Source organism: Chelonia mydas, chromosome 1, assembly GCF_015237465.2.
Source record: "Chelonia mydas isolate rCheMyd1 chromosome 1, rCheMyd1.pri.v2, whole genome shotgun sequence".
NCBI classification, from domain to species: domain Eukaryota; kingdom Metazoa; phylum Chordata; order Testudines; family Cheloniidae; genus Chelonia; species Chelonia mydas.
This window is the reverse complement of record NC_057849.1, coordinates 79890353-79906547: the sequence shown is the minus strand read 5'-3', so window position 1 is coordinate 79906547 and position 16195 is coordinate 79890353. Positions and strand designations below refer to the sequence as shown.

Below are 16195 nucleotides of genomic sequence, written 5' to 3'. Positions count from 1 at the left end.
TGGTGCTGCTGATACCTTTTTTTCTTTAGGAGCATTCAGCTTTTCATCATAGTTCCACCAACTGTGGTTTCCAGTTACAGAAATTGAATATTTCTTTTTATTTTCTTTCAGGTTGTCTTGATACATTGGCTGCTATGCAGGACTTAAAAATGGGTGTAGCAAATACAGAGGAGGAGACTCAAGCAGTAATGAAAGTTTATTCCAAAGAAGATTATAGTGTGGTTAACAGATTTGAAAGTATGTACTCAGTATAATCTTGCTCAACAAACAGACTTTCATTCCACAAATCTGGTTCTATACAGACCTATAATTATTTGTTCCTTGTAGGTCATGGAGGAGGTTGGGGTTATTCAGCCCATTCAGTGGAAGCTATCCGTTTCTATGCCGATACTGACATTTTACTTGGTGGTCTTGGCCTTTTTGGAGGTAGGGGTGAATACACTGCTAAAATAAAGGTAAGAGACGATCTCTTTCAAAACATACTGTTTTAAGATCATGGGTTTAGAAATGTAATTTAGAATTGATAAGGTTTTTTAATGATTTTACTAATGGGGTGGAAGGAGCCTTGCTGTACAATTGTAAAAGCTATCCATCAAAAAACAAACAAACAAAAAAACCCACAGAAGAATATGAATCGGGCTCCTCACTGAGGCAGTATTGATTCAGTGCCTAATGATGATGGTAGTATGGGGGAGATATAAAACTGAGAGCTTTGCCACTCATCTTTAAAATCCTGTGCAACTTTTTCACAGGGGTATTGGGGTATTGATTGGCACTAAAGTCCTGACCAAATTTAAATTAAATGCTTTACCACTTGTCCTAAATTCCTAAGTAGCATTTCTGTTAACTTTTGGAGCTTTTCATTGATGGTGGATGAAGTGATTAGAAACGTTGTTCATTGAAGTGCTTTTGTATCATTCAATACAAAATTCATATCGTATTTTTGAAGAGGCGATATTTTGGTGATACTCTTTTCTTAGACATTACAGCTTGGGCTACTAGAAACTTTAATGTTGAATAAGAGCATGCTGTCATACTTATAGCTGGGGATGGGTGACCCTTATATTGTTTTTTCCCCCTAAAACCCCCTGCAGTGCTGTTGAAAATACTGCCATCAGGCGCCTCAAAGCTTAAAATCTAAATGATAGGTTTGGTTATACAGGTTGCCATCTAACTAAAACATGCTAAAAACTATAAACAAAATTCTGTTGAGTACTAGGCTATTCCAAAAGAAGGCAATTGAGGGCAACACTCGGTTAAAATAAAGCATTTAATAATTGCAATTCATTTGCTAAATTATGCAGTAAAATCAAGTGATTTTTCTAATGATAATTCTTCCTGATTTTTTTGATTATGTGAAAATGGAGACAACATAGGTTCTCCAAAAAGCTTTCCATAATTTTCTGGAATCCATCCATCAAAGCAGCAGTAGTAAGCTTCCAGAAAGATAATGTGATAACTTCCAAAAAGTCCCGTCTTCTTTCCTAGTCATGACAGAAGAACTCACTGTCGTCTAAATGTTTTCATTGACCTACAAGTTGATCTGGCCCTATGCAAACACACAGAGATGATACCATCTGTGCCGGAAAGAGATGACAATCTTAGGCCCTGATCCTAGAAACATGCCTGTGACTATCTTTACACACTGAGTAGCCCCATTGGTGTCAGTATTGAAATTACTGATTTCAATTAATGTATCACGAAGAAAAGACTTGATACTTTTAAGGAAAAAAACAAACAGGAAAAAAAAACTGTTTAAAAGAACTTACCCATTATACAAAAGCAAAAAGGCACAAACCATGTTTTTCCACTTTGTAGGTCTTCATTGAGTTACTCAAATGTAACTTCATACAGTCCAGATTTCAAGATGGTCATACTTTGCTGAGTTAACGAATCTTACCATAAATATGATTTTTTTGTCATTCAAAGATTTTTGTATTGATGAATTATTAATTCCTGTTCATAGGGATTTCAGAAATGCCTCAGAGGATGTTGAAAGGAAAGGAACAAGTTAGGTTATCTAATTTACTTAAAGCCTGCTTTTTCTGGTTCACAGCATGTCATTCAGATATCATCAGTTACTTAGTTATGCTGCCTGAGATCTCTTCATCTTTCAAACAAGTGGGATTATTAAGAGGCTCTATTTAAGGAAATTTACAGGCTCTGTTCATCAATAACATTTCTAGAGGGGAAAACTGAAACTTTGCTCATATAAACAGATTGGATTGCCATATGACTAGGATTGGTGCAGAGAATCAGAACTACAAGTGATCAGTAAGAGCTAAGATTCTTCATTTGTCTCTGTGGATCACTCTCCAGGTGTGCATATGCCTCATGTGATATCTTTGAACAAGTGTTTTTTTGGGTTGCACTTGTGCCCTGCATGCTTCTGAGCCTCCTCACCTGATAGCATAATGGGCAGAGCACCTGCCAGCATCTCTCAGCTCCATCTTACTGTACATGACAGTAAGGCGGGCCCAAACTCTGTCTGCCTGCTACTTCCTAGCACATTTCCTATAGCTTTATTTTCCTGTAAGTTCCCCCTTTATTTCTTTTTCTTTTAAAACCTTTCCTTAAATTCAGTCCCCTTAAGAAGGAGGAAAACAATTAGCTTTTTGCTTTGTGCCAACACCTCTTCAGTGGTGGATTCAAAACCTTTGTGCTTTAAACCCTGTGCTTGTCTTGTGACTGTTTCAATCCCTTACAGACGATCATAGCCATTGTTTGTTTTGTCAGTGAGAGCCATGTGCCCGACTGATGCTCCATCTGCCCATCATTCTCCTCAAGCTCATGAAAATTCAGCGATACTTGGCTGAAATTACATCTTCTGGAGCAGTTTGGGAGGAAGTTCACATCCAGAAGAACTGGCATCAACCTCTGTGTCCCAGTCTGTCAGCTTGGGTGTGACTCCCAAGACTGGTACTGGTAAAAAAAAAAAAAAAAAAAAAAACTGACCCAGCACCTACAAGCTATAAGTAACAGCAGCCAAGGACCACTTCAGTACTAATGGCTGCTCTGGCATTGAAGACTGGAACCATGCTGTGGAAAGGTATCAGAGCACCGGACTAACCAGGGTTCCCAGCAGTGGCCTTCCCTAAAGAAAGGGAAAGTTGTGGCCTAAGAGCAGCTCTTTTATTTTATTTTATTTTATTTTATTTTGCTCTCTTCCCAAGAAAAGAGCACTAGAGCTGTGTGAATAACTGATTTTATTTATCTTTTTATTTTCGTTCACAGGCATATATGGGGGTGAGGGGGAAGAATTGTAGTTCAGGTTGAACCGAAACTAAAAATTCTGAAAAATTTCAGCAAATTTAAGTCAACAAAAAACTAAATTTGATTTGTGCTGAAATGAAATGTTTAGTTTCTGGGCATTTTTGAAATAAAGGCAAAAGAAAATCAATGTCTAGATTCACAAAACGGCTGGAGGAGAAGGTAGCGGTGGTGGTTTTGCTGCTTGCCTTCCTTATAACCTTTAGCCCCGGGATTGGAACGCTCACCTGGGATGTGGAAGACCCAGGTTCAAGTCCCCCCACTTTGCCTTTCAGGGTTCAGGGACTTGAACCCCCCATCTAGGTGACTTCCCTAATCATTGGGGTAAAGGTTATAAAGGAGGCTCCTCCTCCTCCAGCCATTTTGTGAATAGTGCTTAAGTCCCCTTGTGAATCTACCCCTCCCACCACCCCATAAAAGATTGGCCAAAACTATTTGGGTCAATTTTGGGTCAAATTCTTGAATAGTTTAGAGTTGACAAAAGCTGTATTTTCCAGCAAATAAACAATTTTCAAAAATATTTCTTCTAGCTCTACTGAGCACAATGCCCTTTACTGAGCTACGTCCTGATAAACTTTCATACTATAGGGGCAAGTGACACTGTTTAGTCTCTGACTCTGCATCAAAGGGCCTCAAGGTTACACCAGAACCTGGGACTGGGATAGATGCCTCAGTGCTGAAAATCTCAGTACTGACATCAGAGCTGGCATTGGCAGTTAAGGCACTAATATTCCCTGATAATTTATTACTGATGGAAGCTACTTTCTCTCCAGTATCACCCTCTCTACCGAGGGCACATCATCTGGCACCAATTTAAAGATCTCAGCTCCCCATACTGACGTCACCTCAGAGATCACCACCACCAATAGAGGAGATCTTCTACTCTGGTCACTCTCCTAATTGCACCATATCAACACCCTCACCCCTATCCAACCAGCAATCTTCACTTCCCCACTCACCAAGATCAGGAGATGGTTCCAGACTAGAACACTCATTTCAGAGCCCCATCTTATCCATCATGTGGATGGCAGTGGCCCAACCTGGTCAAAGCGAACCATGCAACTTCCCATTTGGGCCATAATGGGCTTTCCAGGGCCCACCCTCCAGAATTGGGTCTGCTTCCTGATAATCATGAAAATGTAGCCTGTTTTATTCTCCTGTGGCCTCAGTTTCAAGACCTCCTTCAGAAACTTTTTGGCTTAGTGATGAAGAACAGATGGATGAAGAGTCAGGTTCCCAGCCTCCAGACCAGTAACCTTCAACTTTTCCCAAAGATCATTATCCTTCCTAATGATATAGTTTTTTCTGTTCCTTTACCAGTCCTGGATGATTTCAGAGTCTTTCAGGAGTTGCTTTCTCAAAAATTGTGTATGCTATTGAGATTGAGACCTCAATGATCAAGGAGATGGCCCCTAAATTATTTGGTATCCTTTGTTCTTGGTGGGTTAGCAACGCTTAAAAATAAAGGCATTTTAGAGCCAGCTAAAGCTCGCTGGAGGGCTCCTGCTACCTTTTTCCCAACTAGCAACCAAGTGGGAAAGAGATACTAAGTGTTACAGAAAGGCTTTACAGTTCTGCACACATCCAGTCCTTGGATCTCCGGCGGTCTCTGCAGTGCAGCAGAAAGCTTGACAGTTTGGCTCGTCAGAGGCAACTTCCAGAGCTAAAGACCCCCCAGAAGTTGGATGTCTTTGGGAGGAAAGCTTGCTTCTCCACTACGCACAGCAAGTTGCTAAGCGTTGTTATACACAGTGAATTACTAAGTGTAGTACATTAAATATAATTTTTTGACACGGGACAAAGTATCTCCCTTCATAAACAAGCTTCCTCCAGAGCCCAGAGAGGAATTAAAGACTGTAATCTCTGAAGGGTGGAAAGTGATAAAGACCTCTATATGAGCAGTTATGGATGTTTCTGATACTCCAGATGGGTCCGTGGCCATAGCTGGTAGAGTGAGGAGAGCTTCAGGAATCCCAGAAGAGGTACACATACCATAGAAGATTTACTCTTTGAAGGAACTGACTTGTTTAGTAACCTCACTTTTGAGACTTTACAATTATTAGAAGATTCTAGGGCTACTTTTGGATCCCTAGGCTTTTTTACCCTGACCTCAAGATGGAAGCCCTCCAGGTACCAACATCGGCCCAGACTGAGGGCACCCTCCCACTCTCAGCAAGAGCATGTTATAGAGGTGAGGGCTGTCTGAGGAAGAAACCCAGAGCTTTGAAGGAAGTCACCTTCTGCCATAGTCACCATCCACCCCGCAACATCTTTGAGACAGCGGGTTTGACCCGAAGGTCAAGAGTCACACCTGAGCCAACAAATGGATACTAGAAGTCCTCTTACGTGGGTATGTGATGCAGTTCCAGTCCCTACCTCAACCTCTTCAGGAACCTCTTCCCACAAGAGTCAGCTGAAAGAAGTGGCCTCCTTGCTTTGCCCAAGAGCCATTCAGGCGGTACCTATGGAATTCACGTACCCTTATTTCCTTATTGTGAAGAAGAAAGGGGGTCTTCATCGTATCTTCAACCTCAGAAGACTGAACAAATATATATTCTGTCTCAGATTCAGGATGGCAGTGCTACCTTTCATCATCCCTTCTCTACTGGCACAATACTGGTTCATAGCATTGAACCTCCAAGAAGCATATTTCCACATTTCAATCTATCTGACCCATAGGAAGTATCTGTGATTCACAGTAGGGCCCAGTCATTATCAATACAAAGTACAGCCACTTGATCTGGCCACAGCGCAGAGAGTATTAAATGTCTAGCTGCAGTAGCTGAATCTAAGAAGACAAAGTCTTGGGTCTAGTTATATCTAGATGATTGGCTGATCTAAAGCAACAGGATATCACCGCAGCCCTGAACACCATCCTCAATCTGGTCAAAGAGCTGGGCCTGATAAACTACAACAAATTGGCACTCCGACCATCGCAGACAGTAGAATTCATAGGAGTTTTAATCACTTCCAAATTGGCAAATGCACATCTTCTGTAAGAGAAATTCCATTCTATTCAATCAAACCCAGTGCAAACCTGTCTCAAACTTTTAGCCAATGTGTCGATTTTAACTTAGGTGACACTACTATTCAGACATCTCTTACATCTGTTGTGGGACTGTCTGAGCTTTGTGTATCAACTTAAAAAACATCAAGTGCATGCACATGTTGTAGTCCCAGCTCATATCTTTTTATCCCTAAACTGGTGGATGTATTTCCAGATTGTTCTCTACCCATCCATCTATAAAGACGCCTGTCACAGTTGCTCCAGGAACAAGTTGGGGGATCACCCTACACCTCTTTTTAAATGCATAAAATATCATAGAATCTCAGGTTTGGAAGGGACCAGGAGGTCATCTAGTCCAGCCCCCTGCTCAAAGCAGGACCAATCCCCAATTTTGCCCCAGATCCCTAAATGGTCCCCTCAAGGATCGAACTCACAGTGCGGGGTTTAACAGGCCACTGACCTATCCATATGGTCCAAGAAGAACGTGAGACTCCATATAAACGTCCTGGAACTTAAGGCAATTAGGTTGGCCTGCAAAGCATTCCTCTAGCTTTAAAGTATTCTGTCACACAGATCCTTATATACAACACATCTGCAATGTATTATGTAAACAGGTAGAGGGGCTGCCCATTCATCACTACAAGGCAACCAGAAAATGAACATGGTGTCACTTTAATGGGATAACCCCAATTGGTGGTCTTCCAGGGACCAACAAGTTAGCAGTCTTTCTCATCAGTCAGTGTGTCACCGATCATAAATGATCTCTGAAGAGCTACGTCCTCTCACTGATGTTTCAGCAGTGGAGAATATCACAGAATTATTTGCCATCAAAGAGAATGCAGAGTTTTGCCTGTGGCTCTGTGGGTGCCTGAGCCTAAGATCTATTCAAGATGCGTTTCTCATACCGTGCTGTTGAGGTCTTATATACATTTCTGTCGATTCCCTTGGCACCCTGGGTTATAGGGAAAATCAGGATGCAGCTATACTGATCCTGATAGCTGCTCATTGGCAGAGACAATTCTGGCTAACAGATTTTCTCCAGATGTCCGCTCTCTGCCCTTGTATCACTTTAGGACTGTCCAAACATAACATCACAGAGCTGTGGACAGATTGGGTGTGGATGTACATCACTACACCTAATAGCTTGGATGTTGGCTGGTGAAGGGCTATTACTAACAAGAGACTGTTCATTACAGGTATAAGAAATCCTCTTAGCAAAACTTTTTTCACTTGGAGGAGAACTATCTGGACAGCCCAGGATGACAATGACCCTTTGAAGGCCCCTTCCCCCAAGATCCTTGACTGCCTTCTGCAACTGAAACTGTCTGGACTCTTCATTAGTTCAATCAAAGTTCACCTTGCAGCAATCTCAGTATGCCACATTCTGGTTCAGTCATGCTCTGTATTCTCCCATCTTTCTGTTTCTAGATTTTTAGAAGGGTTGAATCACAGTTACCCCACCAGTTAGGGAGCCCCCTCCCTCTTGGGGTCTCAACATTGTACTCGCAGGTCTCAAGCGTCTGAATTTGAACCCCCTCTCTGAATGTTCTCTTAACCACTTTACTCTCAAAATAGCCTTTTTGGTGGGTATTACATCTGCCAGATGTGTCAGTGAACTCCAAGCCTTCATGGCTAATCACATCAAAAAGGTGGTGTTGAGACCTCATTCTAAGTTTATTCCCAAAGTTGTTTCACATTTCAACTTAAACCAAGCAATTAATCTAAAGATTTCTTTCTAAAAATCCCATTTTTGTCCAGGAGAGGAAAAAAGGCCATACTTTAGATGTTGCTAGGTCCTTGTTATAGTCACTAAAACAGAGTCCTTTACATGGCCTCTCATCTTTTTGCTGGTCTAAGTAGCACTGCTAAAGAGTTAAGCCATCTGCTTTCAAAGAATAACTAAATGCATTTCCCAGTGTATATGAATCTGTCACATGGATGGTGTATCCCTTCCAACAAACATTAAGGTTTGTTCAGTGAGAGCTCAGGCTGCCTCTTGAGCATGTTTTAGAAATATCCCCATACCTGAGATTCGCAAAGCAGCTGCTTTGGAGTAATTTTCTCCATGCCCTTGATTTGACAGCAAGGGTTGGAAAGGCAGTGTTACAGTCATTAGTTATTAGCTGATAAGACTCCTCAATACCACTTTCTAGATGAGAAACTGATTGCCAGTCACCTAGAGTGGGATCCACACAGACATACTCAGAGTACTACAGTTACTGTAAAATAAATATCTATTCTTGTTTATATTTACTAATGGTAGTACACTGTTCAATAGTGTTCCTATAGAGAGAGGCAAGAAAGAATGACAAGCAAATGAGAATGATAGAATGAAATTTGTAAAGATGGAGAAATATTTTATTTTTGCAGTTGTTTGAATTGGGTCCAGATGGGGGAGATCATGAGACCGATGGGGACCTTCTTGCCGAAACTGATGTCTTGGCATATGATTGTGCTGCTAGGTAAATCATTTTATTTACTTCCTCTAAAAGAGGCTTACTGTCTTGTTGGTTTTGTTTTGGTATGCATCTTAAACATATTTTGAAGGTATGCTAAGTAATCTGTGTTGTTAGACTCTCTAACATGTTGTGCTGCATTTATTATCTTCAACAAAAAGAAACAGAGTGAAAAGAGCAAACAAAAAACCAGTTCAGATATTGTAGGGAGACTGAGATATAAAATGGAAAAGTGAAAGCCTTCTCCGTCCCAGCCCAACACATTTACTTTTATTTTTCGGTGGAAATGTAGACATTAAATTTTGTATCTATTTGATTAAAGGATAAAGAATAGCTTTGAGAGAGCTGTAGCAGAAGGGCACTTTTCTACATATATGCTAGAAGGTCCAAATGTGGAATGTATTGATATATTTCTCAGAATTGACTAATATTGTGATTACCAAAGGAAAGGACACTGTGTTGTGCTTTGATCCATTTTGGGAGTGGGGGAAAAAGAAGCATTCTTCACTGAAATATCAATATGTATGGAATTCGGAGACTTTTTAACGGGGGAGACGGGATGAATTTACACACATGCTGAGGAACTAGGAATGACACATTTCTGTAACGATACTCAACTCAACTCACCTTTCAAAAAGCACATCTGTACCTTGAAGTCTGGATTCTTGAGTGCTCAGTTACCTAGTGATATCTTCAGCCTCCCTTTGAACAGAAATTGTACTTAGATACTGAAAAGGGGTGTAACCAGGAGGGCATATAATTTGCAAATAGAAAGTGATCCACAAAAAACTGCTTTGACTGCCTTAATTATTGTCCGTGTGAATGAAAAACAACTTAAAGTTCATTTGCAGCTGCTTTGGCCTTTCATGAACTTTCTGAATATAGGCAAGATTCTTTGCTAAAGCTTGTCATTGGGTTATTGAAATACGTAATGGATTTAAAAACAATCCACTTCCCATTTTTTTAAAAAACAAAACAGTCACTGGGTAGTAATAGTATCAAATCAAGATAATGAGATTGTCTAAAAGATAATTAATCTTACATTATATTCTTCAAATAAGAGGGGAGCTACTAATTCCTAAATACTTTCCAAATGTAGTGACTGTCCTACTATGAACAGTTATCCTGCCAATATTTTTCACTTAACCGTCCTGCCCGTTGTGAAGTTTTTTTCCTGTAAATGTAATGTGAAAAGGTTCCTAGGCTTTTCTCTGGGGTCTGTTGAAGCTATTAGAAAGCACACCCAGTTTTCTGTTTCTTTTGATATTGATTCAGTAGGTTTTGCTTTTTTCATGGGTAATCGTGTCTAAATAACTGGCTGACTACCTTTCTTACCGTTTAATACAGTTACCTAGAACTTGAATGTCATTCCAAGTCAGTTAGAGTAGCTAGCTTTCTAACCTATGTCCGTTAATTAGATTTGCTGAACTTCCACATGGTCTTTGCACACTTTTACCAAGATATTGTTGCTTTGATTCATCCTTCAGACAAGAAACCAAATTTGGCTCAACAGAGTCACAGAATCTTTTTCTGTGTTAGAGTTGCTCAAACTGTCCTGCCTTCTAAAATTTTATTTCTGGAGGTGTCTCTCTCGCTCTCTCAGCATTTTTCAGAGGTATCTTATTTCTCCATATATTTGAAAATATCCAAATCATACAGTTCAAATAATAGTCATCCTGTTTGTTTCTTACTATCTTTTGCAAACTGTTAAATTTTAATTTTAATAATATCTTAGTTTTTTTTAGATTTGTGACAGGGCATGCATTATGATTAGTATTTTAAGAGTTGGTTTATAAATTCTCATTTGTAAATATTTTTTAGAGAAGCACGTTCTTGCTTACCACTCACCTGTTCCACCCTCTCAACAGACTTGGTTTTTCTAAACGTTATTCAACAAATTGGCTACTTTGGGAGTATTTTCACTTCCCGTTTGAAAGGAATGTGTGACATCATGAATATTTCATGGAGGCACTATTAGTTGCTCCTTGTTGAGTGCAGCTGCTTAAATGTACATATATGGGAGTTCCTCCAAGGCTTGTTAATCCATTCAAGATGTATATTTTCAAAGAAAATCTATTGCAAGTAACTCCCCCTTCTTTATAGTCTAGGAACTTTCCTTAAAGATTTAGAATAATAAAAAAAGAAACTCCTACAGCCCTACGCTGTTTAATTCAGATTTAGCTCTCCAAGCAAAATTTTCTATCACACTTAACATAAGCGTTAGTTCACACAATACTATCTCCCCTACTACTGAGTCCTAGGTCCCCAGTTTCCTGTTAGATACACTCAAGCAACTGATGAGTTGATTGAGGTCCAGGTTCTTTTTCAAGTGCTGGTCCCTATGTGTATTACAGGTGTGGGTTTGCATGCGCATCATGGGTCCAAGTCTGGAAATTCTAACAAGCTGTGTCCCTTGACCCACACATATGCAGTAGTTCTGCTTGTGCTCCAGACCAAGGGCATGAGAGGAGTGGGGGACTGATGCCTCTCCAGTTTCTTCTTACGCTGCGTGGCCTGAGTCAGAATCCCTATGTTCACAGATTTCTGTCTATAATGTGTTAAATAGATGTTATAAATAGTTGTACTGAGTCTTGTTAGCTTTTATGGTATAGTTCTTTCCCCATACCGGGGACTATGCCCAGAGTCCTGAGAACATAACAGCCATACTGGGTCAGACCAATGGTCCATCTAGCCCAGTATCCTGTCTTCCGACAGTGGCCAGTGCCATGTGCATAAGAGGGAATAAGAGCAGGTAGTCATCATCTGATCCATTTCTTGTCGCTCATTCCCAGATTCTGGCAAACAGAGGCTAGGGACACCATCTCTGCCCATCCTGGTTAATAGCCATTGATGAACCTATCCTCCCTCCATGAATTTATCTAGTTCTTTTTTGAACCCTGTTATGGTCTTGCCTTCACAACATCCTCTGGCAAAAAGTCCCAAGATTGACCGTGTGTTGTGTGAAAACATACTTTTTTGTTTGTTTTAAACCTTCTGTCTGTTAATTTCGTTTGGTAACCCCTAGTTCTTGTGTTATGAGAAGGAGTAAATAACACTTCCTTGTTTACTTTCTCCATACCAGTCGTGATTTTGTAGACCTCTATCATATCCCCCCTCAGTTATCTCTTCGCCAAGCTGAAAAGTCCCAGTCTTATTAATCTCTCCTCATATGGAAGCTCCATACCCCTAATCAGTTAAGCAGTGCCGCTCCAAGAACAAGCTTGGGAGTGGAGGCTACTGCTGCTAAGCCCAAGGACTCCTGATTTAGGGCTTCCCTGGAGAGTAGGCTTTACTCTCATGATCACAAGGACAGATCCCTGTCCAAGTCTGTTCATTAAAGATAACATCACTTCTTGATCCCATCCAGGTTGGGTAAGCCTTTGCTCATGGATCTTAAGAGCTTGGGACCTCTGAAAACCCTCAGGCATTGACATCCAGTGGCTCTAAGGATATGTCTACATAGCAAAGAAAAACCTGTGGCTGGCCCATGCCAGCTGACTCTGGCTATGGGGCAGTTTCATTGCTATGTAGACTTCCGGGCTCAGGCTGGAGCCCAGGTTCTGGGGCCCTCCCACCTCACAGGGTTCTAGAGCCCAGGCTCCATCCAGAGCCTGGAAGTCTACACAGCAGTAAAACAGTCTGAGCCCCACGAGCCCGAATTGGCTGGCAAGATGTCTAGTTGCTGTGTAGACATACCCATATCAGTCCAGGACCTGACTCCTGTGTAGTACCAGGCCCTTCCTTTGAAGAACCACCCAACTGTGAACTCTTAGGACACATTGGAACCATTGGTCCCATTCATCAGAATGCCCCAAACACCAAGACATATGGACATTTATACTTCACCGGAGGATATCTTCCTTCCTTACTCTCAGTCCCCTCTCTTCTTGGCCCATCCTCCGTAGGGCCATTTCACACCAGAGGATGAAACTGATGACACAGGAGACATCTCTTCTCCAGCCCTTGGGCAGATCTCGTACTGGCTGCCCCCCTAATAGGGAGAGAGCAATTTTAAGACTCGGACAAATCATACGTTCCAGCTAGTCGCAGTCCTGACACAATCAAGGAAATATGGACTCCCTTCTTGCAATTATGCTTTCCCCATGGTCCTCCTGAGACGATTAACTCCTCCTTTAGCCTACTGGCCCCCATGGGACCTGTATGGCAGATGCCCTGGATCCATCTTTGAGTCACGCCATAGCTCACCTGCTTAGCATCTGTCAGAGTACGAGGTGGAAGATGTTGATCCAAGTCCGCAGATACTGACTGGAATCTGATCCTCGTTTTTGGATGAAGCAGTTACTCTATCCTCACTATCTCCACCACTCCTCCATAGACAGTACTAGGAGCTGCTGCAGAGTATAGCCAGTGAACCTGAGATCCCATGAGAGGTGGTTCAGGACCTCCAACTTTGCAGCCTGTGTGTGCCCTGTTACTGAGGCCATCCTGGAGCCCTCCTTGATGGTATAAGCAGGCATAGAATCATAGAATATCAGGGTTGGAAGGGACCTCAGGAGGTCATCTAGTCCAACCCCCTGCTCAAAGCAGGACCAATCCCCAACTAAATCATCCCAACCAGGGCTTTGTAAAGCTTGACCTTAATAACTTCTAAGCAAGGAGATTCCACCACCTCCCTAGGTAACGCATTCCAGTATTTCACCACCCTCCTAGTGAAAAAGTTTTTCCTAATATCCAACCTAAATCTCCCCCACTGCACCTTCAGACCATTACTCCTTGTTCTGTCATCTGCTACCACTGAGAACAGTCTAGATCCATCCTCTTTGGAACCCCCTTTCAGGTAGTTGAAAGCAGCTATCACATCCCCCCTCATTCTTCTCTTCTGCAGACTAAACAATCGCAGTTCCCTCAGCCTCTCCTCATAAGTCATGTGTTCCAGTTCCCTAATCATTTTTGTTGCCCTCCTCTGGACTCTTTCCAATTTTTCCACATCCTTCTTGTAGTGTGGGGCCCAAAACTGGACACAGTACTCCAGATGAGGCCTCACCAATGTCGAATAGAGGGGAATGATCACATCCCTCTATCTTTTGGCAGTGCCCCTACGTGTACATCCCAAAATGCCATTGGCCTTCTTGGCAACAAGGGCACACTGTTGACTCATATCCAGCTTCTCGTCCACTGTAACCCCTAGGTCCTTTTCTGCAGAACTGTTGCCTAGCCGCTCAGTCCCTTGTCTGTAGCAGTGCGTGGGATTCTTCAAGAAGAGACCAAGGTCACAACATCAGAAGACCACCCCAGCTGACAAGGGCTCAAAGAGGTTGGACCTTTTGGGAAGAGAGGGTTTTTTTTTCCTCTGCAAGCCCCCAATTCTGTATTGCTACCTTTCAGGCCTCATTAACGAAATACAATTTTAACAGTTACTCCAGGCTGGTGGACTTTAAGGACACGATTCCCCTGAGGGTAGAGTTCAGTTTCAATGCTTCATCAAGGAAGCCAAGTCAGTGGAAAAAATATCCTTACAAGCTACTCTGTATGCAGCAGATACATCATCTAGAAGTATAGCCACTGGCATAGTTATGAAGCCTAAGTCTTGGCTTCACTCTTCAGGGTTCCCCACAGAGCTCCAGAACACGGTATGGTGACCTACCTTTTGACGAGTCAGATTTGTTTAACAAGAAGATGGATGAGGCCTTACATTCATTGAAAGACTCTACTCCCTGGGAATTTGTACTCTGACCCTGAAGAGAAAAAAACACAGGCAGGTGTATGAACCAGGCTGCCTCCTCCACAAATATTCTGTCTTCAGTGTCCAGTTGAGCCTCCTCATAAATGACAGAGAAGTCAGAGGTCTCAATTTTCAGTTCCCTCTGAGGCCATGACATTACCCATTCTTAGCCACCTGCCCAGGACTCTTTTTGATGCTTCTGTTGAGAACTGCCAGCCATTACTGATGACACCCATTTCTTCCCCGCTTATCTTTGGGGGCCACCTCTCACTTTTTTCCCCACAATTGGGACTCTGTCACCACAGACAGTTGGGTTTTAGAAATTATCTATCAAGGTTATGCCATTAAATTTCTCTCCTGCCCTTCCCCACAAACTTCCTTCCCGGCCCCTCTTTGGGGACGACTTTCATGAAGAGATTCTTCAACAAGAGGCAGACTCTTTTCCAACGAAGGGCAATAGAGGGAGTGCCATCTCAGAATCATGGGGAGAGGCTTTTATTCCCCTTGTTTCTTAATTCCCCCCCAAAAAGACACAGGATGGAGACCCATTTGGGACCTTCATAAATGCAACATCTTTATTCAAAAGTTGAAATTCAGGATGGTTACACTAATATCAGTATTCCTACAGGAGGGAATATGGTTTGTGGCTCTCAATATGAAGGACACCTGTTTTCATGTAGATAGTCATCTGTCCCCCAGAAAGTTCTTTTGGTTCATGATAGGTCAGGAACACCTCCAGTTGAAAGCCCTTCTTTTTGGATTGGCAAAAGCACCCAGAGTATTCACTAAAGTTTTCTCTGTGGTGGCAGCCCAGATCAGATGTCAAAGTTACAGTTTTCTTCTAATTGGGCAACTGGATCCTAGTAGGTTGTTCCGGCCATGGGGACAGATCAGTGACTTTGTTCCCACTCCATCTTCTAGCAGCCATGGGTGTCTGTGTGAACAAGTAGAAGTCCATTTTAACCTCCAGAGCCACGCTGGATTCCCTTTCAGCAAGAGCTTTCCTTCCCACAGAAAGATTTCAGTTTTAATGAGAAATCTGATAGCACGGATTATCTGTCAAAGACTATGGTCAGTGTGCCTTTCTCCCGAGTCACATGATCTCACGTACTTGAGACACCATTCGCCAGGCTTCATCTACAATGCCTACAGGCCTGGCTTCTATCTATCTCACCAGACAAGGACCACATGGGCACCAGAGTGACTGTTGTTCCCACCAGGGTCATTGCTTCTCTTACTTGGTAATCGAACCCAGATCAATTGAGAATAGGCATCCTCTTCAGCACTCCCACACGCAGTGCTACCATACACATTCCTCCAAGGTTGGAGGGCTCACGTGAATAACTACACTGTGCAAGGTACCTGACTCCACAGAAGGCCAGACAGTACATCAACTTGCTGGAACTGAGAGCGGTCTGTGTGGCACGTAGGGGGGTTCTCCCTTTCATTCATTCTCTCTATGTCCAAGTAATGTCAGAACAAGGCTTTTTATATTAACAGGCGAGGTAGAGCAAGATCCCTTTGTAGTTAGATGAGGCCCTGAAACATAAACCCTTGTATCAGAGGCCCGGTATGAGGCCTAAGGCCTGCAACTAGAGTAATGGTCAAGACTTTGCCAGCTTCTGTGAACAGGGCCTGCCTTTTGCTCAGAACTTAACTTTGCTTTATATTAGCCTCATCTAACTACACCCTTCACCTCTGCATAGAAGCACTCAGGCTTTGGAATTGGTGCATCAGAAACCACATCACTACCTAAGCCACGTACCTTCCAGGTATTCA

The 16195-nt window shown here is 42.3% G+C and overlaps 1 protein-coding gene across 26 annotated transcripts in view; it reads left to right on the top strand.

Annotated features, from left to right (window-relative positions):
* Nucleotides 1-16195, top strand: part of MYCBP2 (MYC binding protein 2) — a 418792-nt gene that overhangs the window by 161121 nt on the left and 241476 nt on the right. For all 26 annotated transcript variants that reach the window (XM_043534235.1, XM_043534264.1, XM_043534248.1 and 23 more), the window contains 3 exons: nt 112-237; nt 328-455; nt 8648-8739. In XM_043534235.1, the coding sequence (XP_043390170.1) occupies nt 112-237; nt 328-455; nt 8648-8739 (346 nt within the window). The remainder of the gene's footprint in view (nt 1-111; nt 238-327; nt 456-8647; nt 8740-16195) is intronic.